This window comes from Puntigrus tetrazona, unplaced genomic scaffold (assembly GCF_018831695.1).
Source record: "Puntigrus tetrazona isolate hp1 unplaced genomic scaffold, ASM1883169v1 S000000008, whole genome shotgun sequence".
Lineage (NCBI taxonomy): Eukaryota > Metazoa > Chordata > Actinopteri > Cypriniformes > Cyprinidae > Puntigrus > Puntigrus tetrazona.
Genome location: NW_025047688.1, coordinates 794319 through 808426, shown reverse-complemented (window position 1 = coordinate 808426; position 14108 = coordinate 794319). Strand labels below are relative to the sequence as shown.

Below are 14108 nucleotides of genomic sequence, written 5' to 3'. Positions count from 1 at the left end.
TCTTGTTACAGTGTAATTACATTCAGGGATAGGGTTAGGGGTTTACTGAATTATAACAAGGATACCTTAAAATAAAGTGTTACCCGAAACAAACGTTACTGTAATTTGTCACAGTTACTGAGAAAAAATGTATAATCACAGTACAGTTACTTATGAAAATGTCACAGATTACAAAGGGTTGAACAAAATAAGGCAGGATTGAGACAAAACAAAGTCACTGAAAAGTAAGGTATATTACTTTGAAGTAATTAAAATAGTTACACTACTTTTCCAAAGCTTCCCAAAACTGCGTATTCTGAATACAAGAAACACATTTAATGATTGTGAAATAGATGTCAAAGAAATATTTAACAAATGAATTTATTTGAAAATATAAAATTATGCAAACATGTAAAACATTACAAATAAAAACATAAATATACCGTATTACAAACCATTCAATAAAAGCCAGAGCAAATACGTGTTTGAATAACAAATAAAATCAAATCTTTTGGGAAGCTTCAAGGAGCGAACTGGCATTGTCATGAGAATAACATCATTTTAGTGATTAATTATCATGAATTTAATTCAAGTAACTCTCTTTCTTTCTGACTTTCAAGACCCCAGTGATTTTAATTCACTTCATTAATTAATAACGTACTACAACAAAATGCATTCATTGTAATTTATTGCAACCTAACAACGGCAAATAGTGGAACATTAAGTTAAAAGTTAAAAAAAAAAACAAACCTAAAAATAGCTTTCTTGATGTTTTCGCTACGTTATCTCCATCATTTGCTATAACTGAAGTTTGTCACAAAGGAACTGTCCTTCTAATCCCGACAGGACTTTGTGTTCAAGGCCCTTAGCCCAGTTCTTCCAGATCCGAGTCTGCCGCTGAAGTCAGACGAGGCTTCCTGTATTTGCTCTGTATCCACACTCTGTGCATTACCAGCTTCTTTACTCTGTTTACCTGCAGTCTTCTGTCTTCCAGATTCTGAAGCTCCTCCAAACCGGCATTAGAAAACAAATGGTGGACCTCATCTGTACAGAGATCGGGACATTCAGCAGGAATAGTAGGTGTTTGTACAAGCCGAAAGCTGGATGCGATCCAAATGTAATATGCAAGGAGTTTAACAGTATATAAAAATGGCCTGAAACGGTTCTACCTTTTGTGAAGAAATACACGCAGGTTCCGTCCTGGCGCGTATAGAAGTTTTCAGACAAACACTGACCTGCAGAAAGTGGTCAAGAATCAGGCAACCAAGTTTAACTATTACAAGAATATTAGGAATGGATTTTAAAAATAAGAAAACAATAATTAATAATAATATATATATATATATTTATTGTGTATTATATAATATATATTATGTATTTTATTATATATATATATATATATATAAATAAATAAATGTATATATATATATATATATATATATATATATATATATATATATATATATATATATATATATATATATATATATATATATATATATATATTATAGTATTTTTTATATATATTATGTATTTTATTATTATATATAAATAATGTGTATATTATATAAATAATGTGTATATTATATATATAATGTGTATATATATATATATATATATATATATATATATATATATATATATATATATATATATATATATATATATATATATATTATATAATTATATAATTATATAATAATTCTTTACATTTTTTTCTCTTTGTTTGCTTAAAAGAATAGTTCACCTTGAAAGAGCCAGGATAATTTTTTTTAAACTCTGACTTTGTTTGTCTTATAGAAGATAAAGTATATAAAATATGCTGTAATTTGAATTTTTGGGTTAACTATTCCTTTAACACATTCATTTAATATTTCCAAAAGCAAATAATGATTTTATAATGATGGTACCGATGATCTGAATATCAGGTAAAACTGTATCACTGTAATAATGCACTTAAATGTAAAAATATTAAATATAATGCTAAATGATACCCAGTGCGAGTTAATTAAACTCGTCGGTGTAGCTGAAAATATACAAGAGACAAGTCAAAATGCTAATGTGAAGATTCAGAGCGTGAAAGGGAAAAGTGGGTACTGTGCACATTTATACAATTTCAGGTTTTCAAAAGGTTTTCAAAGCTTGACATATGACAAGTGAAAAGATGGCCCCAGAGTTTAATGAATTCAGAGACAATCACCTTTTTTAAATCTTAGTTGTGACAGATCGTATCTGCCGTAGTCTTTGAACAGCATGATTCCCCCCGGCTTCAGGAATCCAGCCAAAGCCTTCACAACGTCTCGAGCTCTGCTGAAGGAAACCAAGAGGTTAGAAGTGTTTTAAGCTGATTAATCTTTTATTAATCGCACAGAGGTTATAAAGCAATCACGTGGCATCAGGTGAGTTTGAATGAAACAAGTCATCCGTATAATTTGTACAGACAAATTTGATCACATTTAATATAACTGAACAGAATTATAGCTTTTTGAATTCGTTTTCATTTTTAGATTTGATCTATATAGTTATTTTAGTTATAGTTTATTTTAATGGTTCTAGTCTCTATGTTAATGCAAAAAAAAAAAAAAACAGAGATGCCCTGGCAATTATAAGTACTGCATCCGGATTTTTCAATAATGCCATGAAATATAGTGCACGCCCAGATAATATATATGCATAACAAATAAATAAAACATATATTCATTATAAGTTGTTAAATACATGACGCAATAGGGTTTGACTGAAGCGCATAACATGGGAAGCGAGACAGCAGTAATGGACGCTGAGGACAGGCCAAGTGTGTTACAGTGTTAACATAACGAACGTGTGTGTGTGAGAGCATATGACCTTTATTACCGTGCTGGGTGGATGGCAGAGAGCACAAAGACCACCAGAATAATGTCCAGACTCTCAGGGGAAGGGAAACGGGGAGGTTGTGTCACAAATGTCCTGCACAAATGCGTGACACACCGCAGGGTCATAGTCTGGGTGCTCCTGTGAGGGGGAAACATCCTCAAATGACTCCTTCGTGGAGTTGCACTCCGGACATTTTATCACAGAAGTTCCATTTATTTCAAGATGAAAGCGGAGGACCATTTATTTACAGAAATACATGGGAATGATAATGACACGCCAGTTGCTTTAATTACTTTTTGAATGCATTAAATCGTTACTTTTAGGGTGAATCGCCACAATGAAATGTCCATGTAATATTTCAGCTCAAAATATAAACAAACAAGCAAATAAATGAACCCTATTCTTTTTTATATTAACACTAGTATAAATTAAATTCAGTCCAAGCATATAATATGCAATAGTATTTCAATGCTATCTATACACACACACACACACACACACACACACATATATATAACTTCTAATAAATTTAAGCTGTCCTTGTTCAATACATTTCTTTAAAAAAAAAAGCCTACACTGGAGTGCTATTCTTAATGTAAAAATATTAGTACGCTTTTTAAAGCCTAATTAGTTGCTACTCAAAATCAAGCATATATCGATGGACCAGAAACCCTGTTGTCGTCATGCAGTGGATGTCACTTCCCCCACTATTCAATATGTTCTGCTGTTGGCATTTGATGAAGGTCTCTGCATACCAAAAAGCATCGAGCACCGGGAGGCAGAGCCAAACTCCCACACGACTGATCAGCCGTCATTAATATGAATGGAGAAGAGGATATGTTGCCCTCCCAGTCTTTATCCATTCTCAAAGGCTTTGGGAAATGTAAATGTGGGATGTGTGTGGGCTCTGTTTGATGTAAAGGTGGCAGATATAATTATGCACTGAGCAGAAGGGACAGGTGACTGTCATTTACCTGGATGAGCTCAATAGCTCGGGATGAGAAGTCACAGCAGTACAGAAACGCCTTACTGCCCCTACAAATACACCAATACACCAGAGTTTCTATTGACTTTCATCTCAGAAGTTAATATGCATGGGATAAGCCTCTGTTTGAACATTAATGACTGTACAATATCCTGCTTATTATACAAATATTTACCAAACAGTGAAAAGTAAAAGAAGCCTCTTCTGCTCACCGAGCACGAGTTTGTTTGCAAAAACGTAAAATAACCGTTTCCTATTTGAATACATTATAGAATGTAATTTATTCTTGTAATTTCAAAGCTGAATTTTTAGCATCGTTACTCCAATCTTCAGTGCCACAAGATCTTTCTAATATGCTGATTTGCTGAAAAATCATTATTTATTATACAGCCAAGTAGATTTTTTCCAGGCTTCTTTGATGAATAGCAAGTTAAGGAGAATAACATTTATCTGAAACAGAAATCATGTGCGACATTATAAATGTCTGTATTATCACTTTTGATGAATTTAAAGCATCCCTGCTAAATGAAAGTATTAATCGAAAAAAGAAGTAGGACTGATGCTGAAAATTCTAATTTTATCACTAGAATAAATTACATATAATTGCATATAAACTACGCAATTAACATATATTGAAATAAAAAAATCTGTTATTTTAAATAGTAAAATATTTCACAATATTACTTAAGATGTAAGATAAACACAGTCTTGGTGAACAGAAAAAAACTTCTTCAAAAAAAATTACCTACTGTTGAAAACTTGACTGGTAGTGTACGTAAAAACACAGACATAAAAAAAAAAAATTGTCACAAAATATTTTGTTCTACTGCTGTTTTTTCTGAAGTTTCCATTTATTGAAGAATCAAGAAAAGTGCATCACGGTTTCCACAAGAACAATAAATAAACAAAAAATAAAAATGTTAATTATATTAGATTATATTAGCACAACTGTTTTCGACAGTGATATTAATCGGAAATGTCTCCTGAGCAGTAAATCAGCATATTAGACCGTTTTTACAGTTTTTTCGATCCCTTGGCAAGCAAGGATTCAAAACATCTTTCTCAAATTCTACTGACCCCACGCGTTACTTCTCTTAGTAATAAAACGTTTCTTCTGAAGATGGCGCTCCTACCTGATGGAGCTGATGATGGGAAACACACTGTTACCTGCACCACAGCCCACCTGCAAAAAACAAGTCAGAGTCAAACGATCCCAAACCTGTAGTGTTCAACACAGCCCGAGTGATTGTGACAGTAAATACGCTGTTGGTGAGTGACCGAGCGGAGGCTGTAATACCTCCAGTATCCTGAAAGCAGCGTGTTGTCCAGGGAATGCCTCCACATGCTCCGGGCTGCACATCCCTGCGGCGTCTGGAGGGAGGAGCTCCGGGAATTCATTAAAGAGCCAGTTTCGGTTTTTGAAGAACTTCTGCTGGTGCATCTCATAAAATCGTTCCCAGTACTTATGAGCTTCTGTGTCATATTTGGCTGATGGGAGAGAAAACACCAAGGCATCAAGCTGGCAACCATTAATAGGGGGCATGTATTAACTGAGTGTAGGGTTTTGAATCCTGACATTGCTCTTCTATAGGAATCTTCTCTTTAGAGTTCTCCTCTGCTCTTTGCCGGGCTTTCTCCGTCTCCTCCTCTGTCCACTGCACGTGATCCCTGGAGCACAGCACATGTGTATTCTATTTTATTTATTTTATTTTTACTCACTGGTCTCTATGAGCCGGCTCCTTTAAGTGAACAATGGTAGCCGTTTCCTGTCTGAGAGCTGATTTTACAACCCCAATTCAAGTTTGGATATTTTGTACAATGCAATAAAATTTAAAAGGATCTATAATAAAAGAATCTGTGGTTTGCTTTTTTTTTAAAGCTTTGTTTAATAAAAAAAGGACAATGAAAGATACAATTAAACACTGGAACTGATTTTGATGGCCGCAACACACTCCAAAAAAAATGTAATAACAATGTGTAACTGTTTGAAAAATGAGGATACTCATTTTTGTCCAATCTTGCTTGATAAAAAACTTTAGATGCACGCTCATCATTTTCAATAGGAGACTTTTTTTTTTTTTTTTTTAAAGCATGTTGCAAAAAGCAACAGATATTAATAAATTAAGGGGAGTTATTTTAGGAATTTAATTACCTTGTATCTGCATCATTTTTAACATCACATTTAAGAACTTGGAACATTTTGTTAAAAATATATTATTTATATATTTATAATAATTATTATATTAATTCACACAATTACTATTAATTGTTTTTATTCAAATACAATTATATATAGTATCTTAATTGTTTTTACTTTTAGAATGCGTTACCTTATTAACAATGTACTCAAAACTGTAACTTTAGCTTTTTGTAAATACATTTTGTTTTGACTAATTTCTTGTTTCTATTTTCCCACTTCCTGCGATATAATACATAACTGTAAGCGCGCGCACTGTATTCCACGCTTTCTGATAGAACTCAAGTGCCTGTACCACGTGTTATGCTGGAAGACGTGTTCGGGGTTGGAGAGGATTCTTGCTCCCAGCGGCGCGGGTGGTCTTCCGCTGTACTGCCTCACAGCACGGACGGTCAGCCCCAAGAAGCCCCTCATCACTGCACACTCATCTGAGCACATCAGTTAATCACTACTCATTGTGACCGTCACTGTGAAGTACTGAACTACATCCAGCCGGAAACAGCGGCCGGACCGCTTCAGGTGACGCACAACCGGAAGTTTTTGTAAACGCATGCGAGCGGTAAAGCGTTTCAAAGCAAGAGTAAAAACACTACCAGCGGGAGACAATTGTAAGATTTCCGCGCGCAATTTATTTTGTAACTCTACCACGTTTTGGAAATGCTTGATATGAAGATAAATAAATAACGCATACGTTAGCGGTTACCAATTAGCTTAGTATCAAAAAATGTCTACTGAAACACACGTTGAATTATAAAGCACAACACTGAATGTATCTGCTTATATTTGATTTATGTTAAGACTAAGACGCACATGTCCGCCAGTACGTCCGTTAATGTTAGCTTCAGCTGCTGTGGTTTGTACAACACTAACGTTAATATGAATTTGAGCGACACTAAAATGATCGCAGGGCCCTTAAATAAAAAAAGACTTCACCCAGCACTTACGTAGATGCCATTTCTCGAGATTATTCCGCTTGGTTTTGTGTTAGTCGGTGTGTTTTGTGTGAATGGTGTAAGTAGCGTCGTCCCCAATGTGCGCGCTCCCGTCTGCATGTGCGTGCACGCGCCCCAGTAGAAACAGCTGCTCTCTCCTGAGTTCAAGATCCAGTGGATCCTGCGCCAATGACACCGGCAGATTACTGGGAACAAACCTTAAGATCCTCAGGAACATCATTCTCCAAGTGAGCATTACTATATTTCAAACATATTTTCATAAATTTGAAACATTGACAGCTCCATATATACAGTTATGCCCTCAATTTCAAGATATCGGGGCGCCTGTATGAGTTTTTTTGACTTTGTATTTAGAATTATTTATTGTTATAAGATGATTATCTTTTTTTATCTTCTATAGTTTATTTTAGGCTATTGTAGCCTAAACGTGTATGTATAATATCTTTTATGTTGAATCAAATAAAATATTTCTTTCTACGTCTACTATTTGTAATGTCATGACTTTATAGGATGGTGCAGAATTCACAAAGGTTTGGAGCAAGACTTCCAAGTCCCTCATCTCCTATGAAAGTGGACGGATTTACTTTGATAATTACAGGTGTTGTTACAGCAGGTAAACTACATAATCTGATATTGTTGTTATTATATTTTTAAGACCTTTTTTAGAAACATTAGTTAAAATGAACTAACCATGTGCAGTAGTACAGCATTTGTTGAGCTTGGTCAATGTTTGTATTTACTAATGCATTTTTAAGATCAGATGTTGTGTATTTTAATATCAGTCAATGTGCTGTGAATTAAACATTAACCAATGTTATACAATTCTGTAAAATTATACAGTTCGTTGATACTTCATGTTAGTTAATATACATTAAATAACAATAACAAATCACACCTTATTGTAAAGCGTTAATAATTTTGTCTGACGCTGCTGTATGAAATCTATTAATATGGTTCACATTTATTAAATACCACAGCCTTCTGCCTGAGCCAAAACAGCTGTATGAGCTCCCCAAAGCTCCCAAAACAGAGAAGATCGAAGATGCTTTATTATGCCAGTGCCCTCTAGTGAGTTTGATCGGCTGCTGCACATCATTCACATTTGCATATGCAAATAAAATATCCTGCTTTAACTGGGTATGTAACTGATCATTTTGCAGGACAGAGTTCTGCCAAACGCTTCAGACCAAAAATCATGTTTGCTGGTCCTGACGGCCCAAAACTGGTTATGTCGGCTCTCAGCTGACACAGGAGAAACACTAGAGCGGGTCTACCTTTCCTCGCATTTCAAATTCAGGTTATCTATCTATTTATCTGTCTGTCTGTGTGTCTTCTGTATTTGTGTGTCCTCTGCCTGATTGTGTGCCCTCTGTCTATCTGTGTGTCTGTCTGGCTGGCTGTCTGTCTGTTTGTTTATCTATCTTCTGCCTGTCTATGTACTATCTGTGTGTCTTCTGTCTATCTGTGTGTCTTTACCTGTTGTAATACAGGAAGTGCAGAATTATTAGGCAAATGAGTATTTTGACCACATCATCCTCTTTATGCATGTTGTCTTACTCCAAGCCTACTACCAATTAAGCATGTTAGGTGATGTGCGTCTCAGTAATGAGAAGGGGTGTGGTCTAATGACATCAACACCCTATATCAGGTGTGCATAATTATTAGGCAACTTCCTAATACTTTGGCAAAATGGGTCAAAAGAAGGACTTGACAGGCTCCGAAAAGTCAAGAATAGTGAGATATCTTGCAGAGGGATGCAGCACTCTTAAAATTGCCAAGCTTCTGAAGCGTGCTCATCGAACAGTCAAGCGTTTCATTCAAAATAGTCAACAGGGTCGCAAGAAGTGTGGAAAAACCAAGGCGCAAAATAACTGCCCGTGAACTGAGAAAAGTCAAGCGTGCAGCTGCCAAGATGCCACTTGCCACCAGTTTTGCCACCATTTCAGAGCTGCAACATCACTGGAGTGCCCAAAAGCACGAGGTGTGCAATACTGGCTGAAATAAAGGCTGAAAAACGACCACCACTGAACAAGACACACAAGCTGAAACGTCAAGACTGGGCCAAGAAATATCTCAAGAATGATTTTTCTAAGGTTTTATGGACTGATGAAATGAGAGTGAGTCTTCGTTAAAGGGCAGAGAGCTCCAGTCCGACTCAGACGCCAGCGAGGTGGAGGTGGAGTACTGCTTTGGGCTGGTATCATCAAAGATGAGCTTGTGGGGCCTTGTGGGTTGAGGATGGAGTCAAGCTCAACTCCCAGTCCTACTGTCAGTTTCTGGAAGACACCTTCTTCAAGCAGTGGTACAGGAAGAAGTCTGCATTCTTCAAGAAAAACATGATTCTTATGCAGGACAGGGCTCCATCACTCCAAGTACTCCACAGCATGGCTGGCAAGAAAGGGTCTAAAAGAAGAAAAACTAATGACTTGGCCTCCTTGTTCACCTGATCTGAACCCCATAGTGAACCTGTGGTCCATCATGAAATGTGAGATTTACAAGGAGGGAAAACGGTACACCTCTCTGAACAGTGTCTGGGAGGCTGTGGTTGATGGTGAACAGATCAAAACACTGACAGAATCCATGGATGGCAGGCTTTTGAGTGTCCTTGCAAAGAAAGGAGGCTATATTGGTCACTGATTTGTTTTGGTTTTATTTTTGAATGTCAGAAATGTATATTTGTGAATGTTGAGATGTTATATTGGTTTCACTGGTGAAAATAAATAATTGAAATGGGTATATATTTAAGTTGCCTAATACTTATGCACAGTAATAGCCACCTGCACCTACAGATATCCTCCTAAAATAGCTAAAACTACTGAAACTACTTTTGACAGATTGTGTGGAATGTGTTTTTGTTGTACTAATATTAGTTTGTTAACAGATCTTTAGATTGGGACTCCTCACAGGAGACGTTTTATGTCAAATCTGTCCAGAGCAAACAGACGACTCTGGAAAGACAGGTCAGACTTTACTGAGGTTCATATCTGCATTATACTTGTTTCATATGCAGTTCTCTCTCTCTTTATTTGTTTATGTTTGTTTGTTTATTTATTTTTCCTCAGGCTGGTGTTGATAATAGCATCCTCATGCGTGTGGCTGTTTTTCAAGTCTTTCCACTGGAGCTTGTAGGAATGCTGGAAATAAATAAAAAAGTAACATTTGCATTACCACATTCAAATGCATATATTTTTATCAATTTATTTTATATTAGTGTTGTCAGACATCTAAAATAACAGTTTGTGTTTACTTAATAAATGTCTGTGTGCTGTTTATATATATATATATATATATATATATATATATATATATATATATATATATATATGCAGAGAGAGCGAGATATGAGTGTGTATATGTATACTCAGAGAGAGAGAGAGAGAGAGAGAGAGAGAGAGAGAGACATAGATAGATGCAGTCAAAATAAATACAGAGATAGTTGTAACATGTTCAGTGTTGAATGAGTTCCTCTAAGTGTCTTGTGTTGTGTTCAGGTGTTTGGTAAGACTGCTATGGATGTGCTGCTGTCACAGGGAGTGTTAGCTGTATCACACAGCTCAAAACACGTCAAACTTTACAGTTTTGAGTACATTGTTAATAAGGTAATGCGTAATTGTGATTGTTTGATTTATTGGCCATGTTTCTTGGTAACTATATCATATGTGTTCTTTTCATTTCAGTTTAGAAAAGAGGAGTTGGCTCTGGGGCAGCGGTGTGAGCTGAAAGGAATCGTGGGAGAAGCTCCATATGGTATTCCAGTCAACATTCACATTCATGGTGGGTGTCTGGGATCTTGTATACGCTTTTAAAAAAAGAAAGAAAACGGTAAAACTGTAGTAACCTCCACTGTTTGTAAAGCTGAAAATATTTTTGTTCATGAAAAATATAAAAATGAAACCGAATGAATAGAATGGAATATCCAATAGAATAGAATAAAATAGTCACCTCTGTGAATTCTTGCTGAAGGAAGCTGATGAAGTCTGCAACTTATAGTGTGGAACTGAAAACGGTTAGATTTTGTTAGGAGCAATAGAGACGATTGCAAAGAAAAAATACATATATAAGTTCCCATACATTTTATCCATACACTTAAATACGTAAATTCTTAAATACAAACTCTAAATTTTACAGAGGAGAATGCTGACCATTTCCATTTCTTTGACCTCTGCTAGTTTTGAATACGCTCTTCTCTCATAGGCAGATCTTGTTTGTACCATTTCGAGTTACCAATGAAATTACAAAGAAATGAAATCTTTTCAACCTCATCTGGGATACCCAGCACATATCGAACTTCAAATGACTTATATGAAGAGCAAAGTTACTAGTAATAGTAGTTATATTCCCAAAAACTGTTCTATTCTAATGTTTTAATGTGACTTGTCAATACTTGTCTACAGAGTGTCCTCCCGTATTGTTTGAGATGTCATACTTTGAGAATGGAGTTCAGATCGGAGGTCATCCCTGGCACTACATCTACACCCCCAACCACAAGAGACACAGAGGAACCCATCATATCTGCTCTATCACAGACGGTGCGCTGGTGAGTACTCTCATTCCTGCAGATGTTCTTAGGAAAACCAGTCCTACAAACAATATTAGGTTTATCTCTTATCTCATAACCTATAGATTTTCCTTTTATGCCAAAAATCATTAGAATATTATGTAAAGATCATGTTCCATGAAGATATTTTGTATATTTTAATTTAAACTTAATTTTTGATAAGTAATATGCATTGCTTAGAACGTCATTCGGACGACTTTAAAGGCAGTTTTCTCCATATTTAGATTTTTTTTTTTTTGCACCCTCAGGTTCCAGAATTTCAAATAGTTGTATCTCGGCCAAATATTGTCCTATCCTAACAAACCATACATCAATGGAAAGCTTATTTATTCAAAAAAACTATACTTATGACTGGTTTTGTGGTCCAGGTTCACAAATGAAGTTGAATATGCAAGTTTATCTGTACATCAGGCTAAGAACGGCGTCCAGGACATGAAATGCGACTCTCTGGAAGCAGACTGGATCTTTTTCCACCCAGGTGACTCTGGTCGAGTTGTGCATGCTGGGCCCAGCACAATAAAGTGAGCACAGTACTTATCATGTATAGCAAGAGACAACATGAGTCTTCTTTTAAACAAGCGCATGAGAAACCATGACTTTAACAATGAGAGTATTGTTTTTAAGCTATGAACCATAGAAAGCATGTAGATAAATGACTTTTCTCCAGTTTTGCTTTTCTCTATCAATGTTGTTTTCACTTTTCTCTTTTACAGTGTTCTTAGGATCATGGCCGAAAGCGAATGTGACTACAAGTATGAGATAGTCACAGACTTCTCCATCACCGCCGCTCGAGACAATAGAGTAAATGTTGTCTATGGGTTCGTTAGCGGCTATAATAGCAATGGGATATTATAGAAATATCAATACTACAACTTCATTTTTAAACTCATAGAGGGGTGTTTTGTAAACAGTGGCGGTTGTTCCCCACAGGCTCCTCAGGTGATCGTGACGTCTTCAGGCCGGGCGGTGAAAAGGAGATTCCAGCTGTTAGACGATGACCCTGCGCAGGAGGTAGCGGCAATCACGCTCCTTCACTGCTTCTGCGTTGCTCTTTTTTTTTAAAGCACCAGAGCGTATTTGGAATTCTAAGGAACTAAACAAGTTTATTCAAAAATGAAAACATCATTTACTCACCATCAAATTGTTCCAAACTTATATGGCACAAAAAGAATGTCCATGCTGCTCTTTCCACAGCGTTGTGTGGGTCATGTAGTGATCATGTAGTGTTACTTTACACTGTGGTATAAGCAAAATAAGTGGCATCGGAGAACCAACTGACAAACCTGCTGAAATGTGTTCAAATTTGTGTGGACTATTGCTTTTTGTTGGTGTTTTTTGTGATCAGAGTATACTTTGACTGTATGAACATGTCTTGTGGTCCATAGAACAATATACATCGATGCATTTCTTTCTTCAGTTCAAAACGATTTCCGGGTAGCTTTATATATCAGCTTTATAAAGTTGGGTGTATATTTTTATGCATACAATGCACTCACAAAATGTACTATTTCGCGCTATTATCTCCTTGCTATGTTATCACCCAGTTCTTTATATGAAGCTAGACATGCACGTATGTCCAACCTTACCTGCATGCATACAATATAGACATATGATGTTGAGGAAACGTTGACAGATTGATCATGTTTACCCGTATCATCGCTTTAAAACATGCTCTTGTATGCCAAAATGAGGTAGAATAATGCAATATAGTCAAACACAGATGCTTCTAGCACTTTGACTTAGTTGCATGTAGTAACTCGATGGTCTTATCTAGACATTCAGAATGGTGAAGTATGAAGATGAGCTTGATCTGTTGGCTGTGGTAGCCATCACTCACACCGAAGATGAAGGACAGGCCCATCTGCAGCTACATGACAATAAGACGGGGGTTTTATTGAAGAGAGTTCCTCTAAAAGAGCCATGGGATGTGGTATGACATTTAAACAAATGTCTCTGTTTTTAGATATGGTTCACTCTATCTGTCATAACCCAACATCAACCGTGTTTTGTTTTTCAGACCTACAGTCACGAGGTTTACTTCGATAGAGACACAATTATTCACACTGTCCAGGAGAAAAATAACTCATTCTGCTGCCATGTTTATAAAATGAAGAGACGAGCTTCGGATGAAACATGAGCACATTTCATATTCCTGTATGGGATGATTGGCAATAAACTACAGTGCATTTCTCAGAAACAAAACTAAACGTAGTAAGTGCTGTCAAATGTGAATAATCGCATCAAAAATACATTATTCTTTACTTTAAACAGTACATGTACATATAAATAAACACACATACAGGATATATTTTACATATATATTTAACATATAAACAACATATTTTCTTACATATGCATGCATGTGTTTGTATTTACATATATATACATAATATACACTGATGTAAACAAAAACTTGTTTTGGATGTGATTAATCATTTGGCAGAACTACATATAATTACATTTTTCAGTTTTGATTTTTAAGAACTGGCAAGCAAAAGATATGTTGTATGTATATATATATATATATATATATATATATATATATATCATATCTATATATTATATATATTCAGATCTCATTTG

General features: G+C 35.7%; 2 protein-coding genes across 3 annotated transcripts; one reads left to right on the top strand and one right to left on the bottom strand.

The window, feature by feature from the left end:
• Window positions 1-341: 341 nt before the first annotated feature.
• Window positions 342-6436, bottom strand: mettl8 (methyltransferase 8, methylcytidine). The gene is given in 10 exon segments (XM_043229577.1): window positions 342-1023; window positions 1149-1214; window positions 2180-2286; window positions 2833-2889; window positions 2891-2970; window positions 3807-3867; window positions 4951-5000; window positions 5115-5305; window positions 5394-5485; window positions 6310-6436. Coding segments are annotated over 10 exon segments (1002 nt in total). The 5' UTR covers window positions 6429-6436; the 3' UTR covers window positions 342-844.
• Window positions 6437-7044: 608 nt separating this feature from the next.
• dcaf17 (ddb1 and cul4 associated factor 17) lies at window positions 7045-13864 on the top strand. 2 transcript variants are annotated; one of them, XM_043229575.1, is made up of 14 exons: window positions 7045-7194; window positions 7477-7580; window positions 7945-8035; window positions 8128-8264; window positions 9849-9927; window positions 10030-10119; window positions 10459-10566; window positions 10645-10741; window positions 11362-11504; window positions 11937-12046; window positions 12239-12326; window positions 12456-12536; window positions 13300-13455; window positions 13543-13864. In XM_043229575.1, the coding sequence occupies exons 1-14, from the start codon at window positions 7045-7047 to the stop codon at window positions 13660-13662; spliced, it is 1554 nt and encodes a 517-aa protein (XP_043085510.1). In that variant the 3' UTR covers window positions 13663-13864. The 2 variants fall into 2 exon arrangements, with proteins under 2 accessions (XP_043085510.1, XP_043085511.1); XM_043229576.1 differs by lacking the exon at window positions 10459-10566.
• Window positions 13865-14108: the final 244 nt, after the last annotated feature.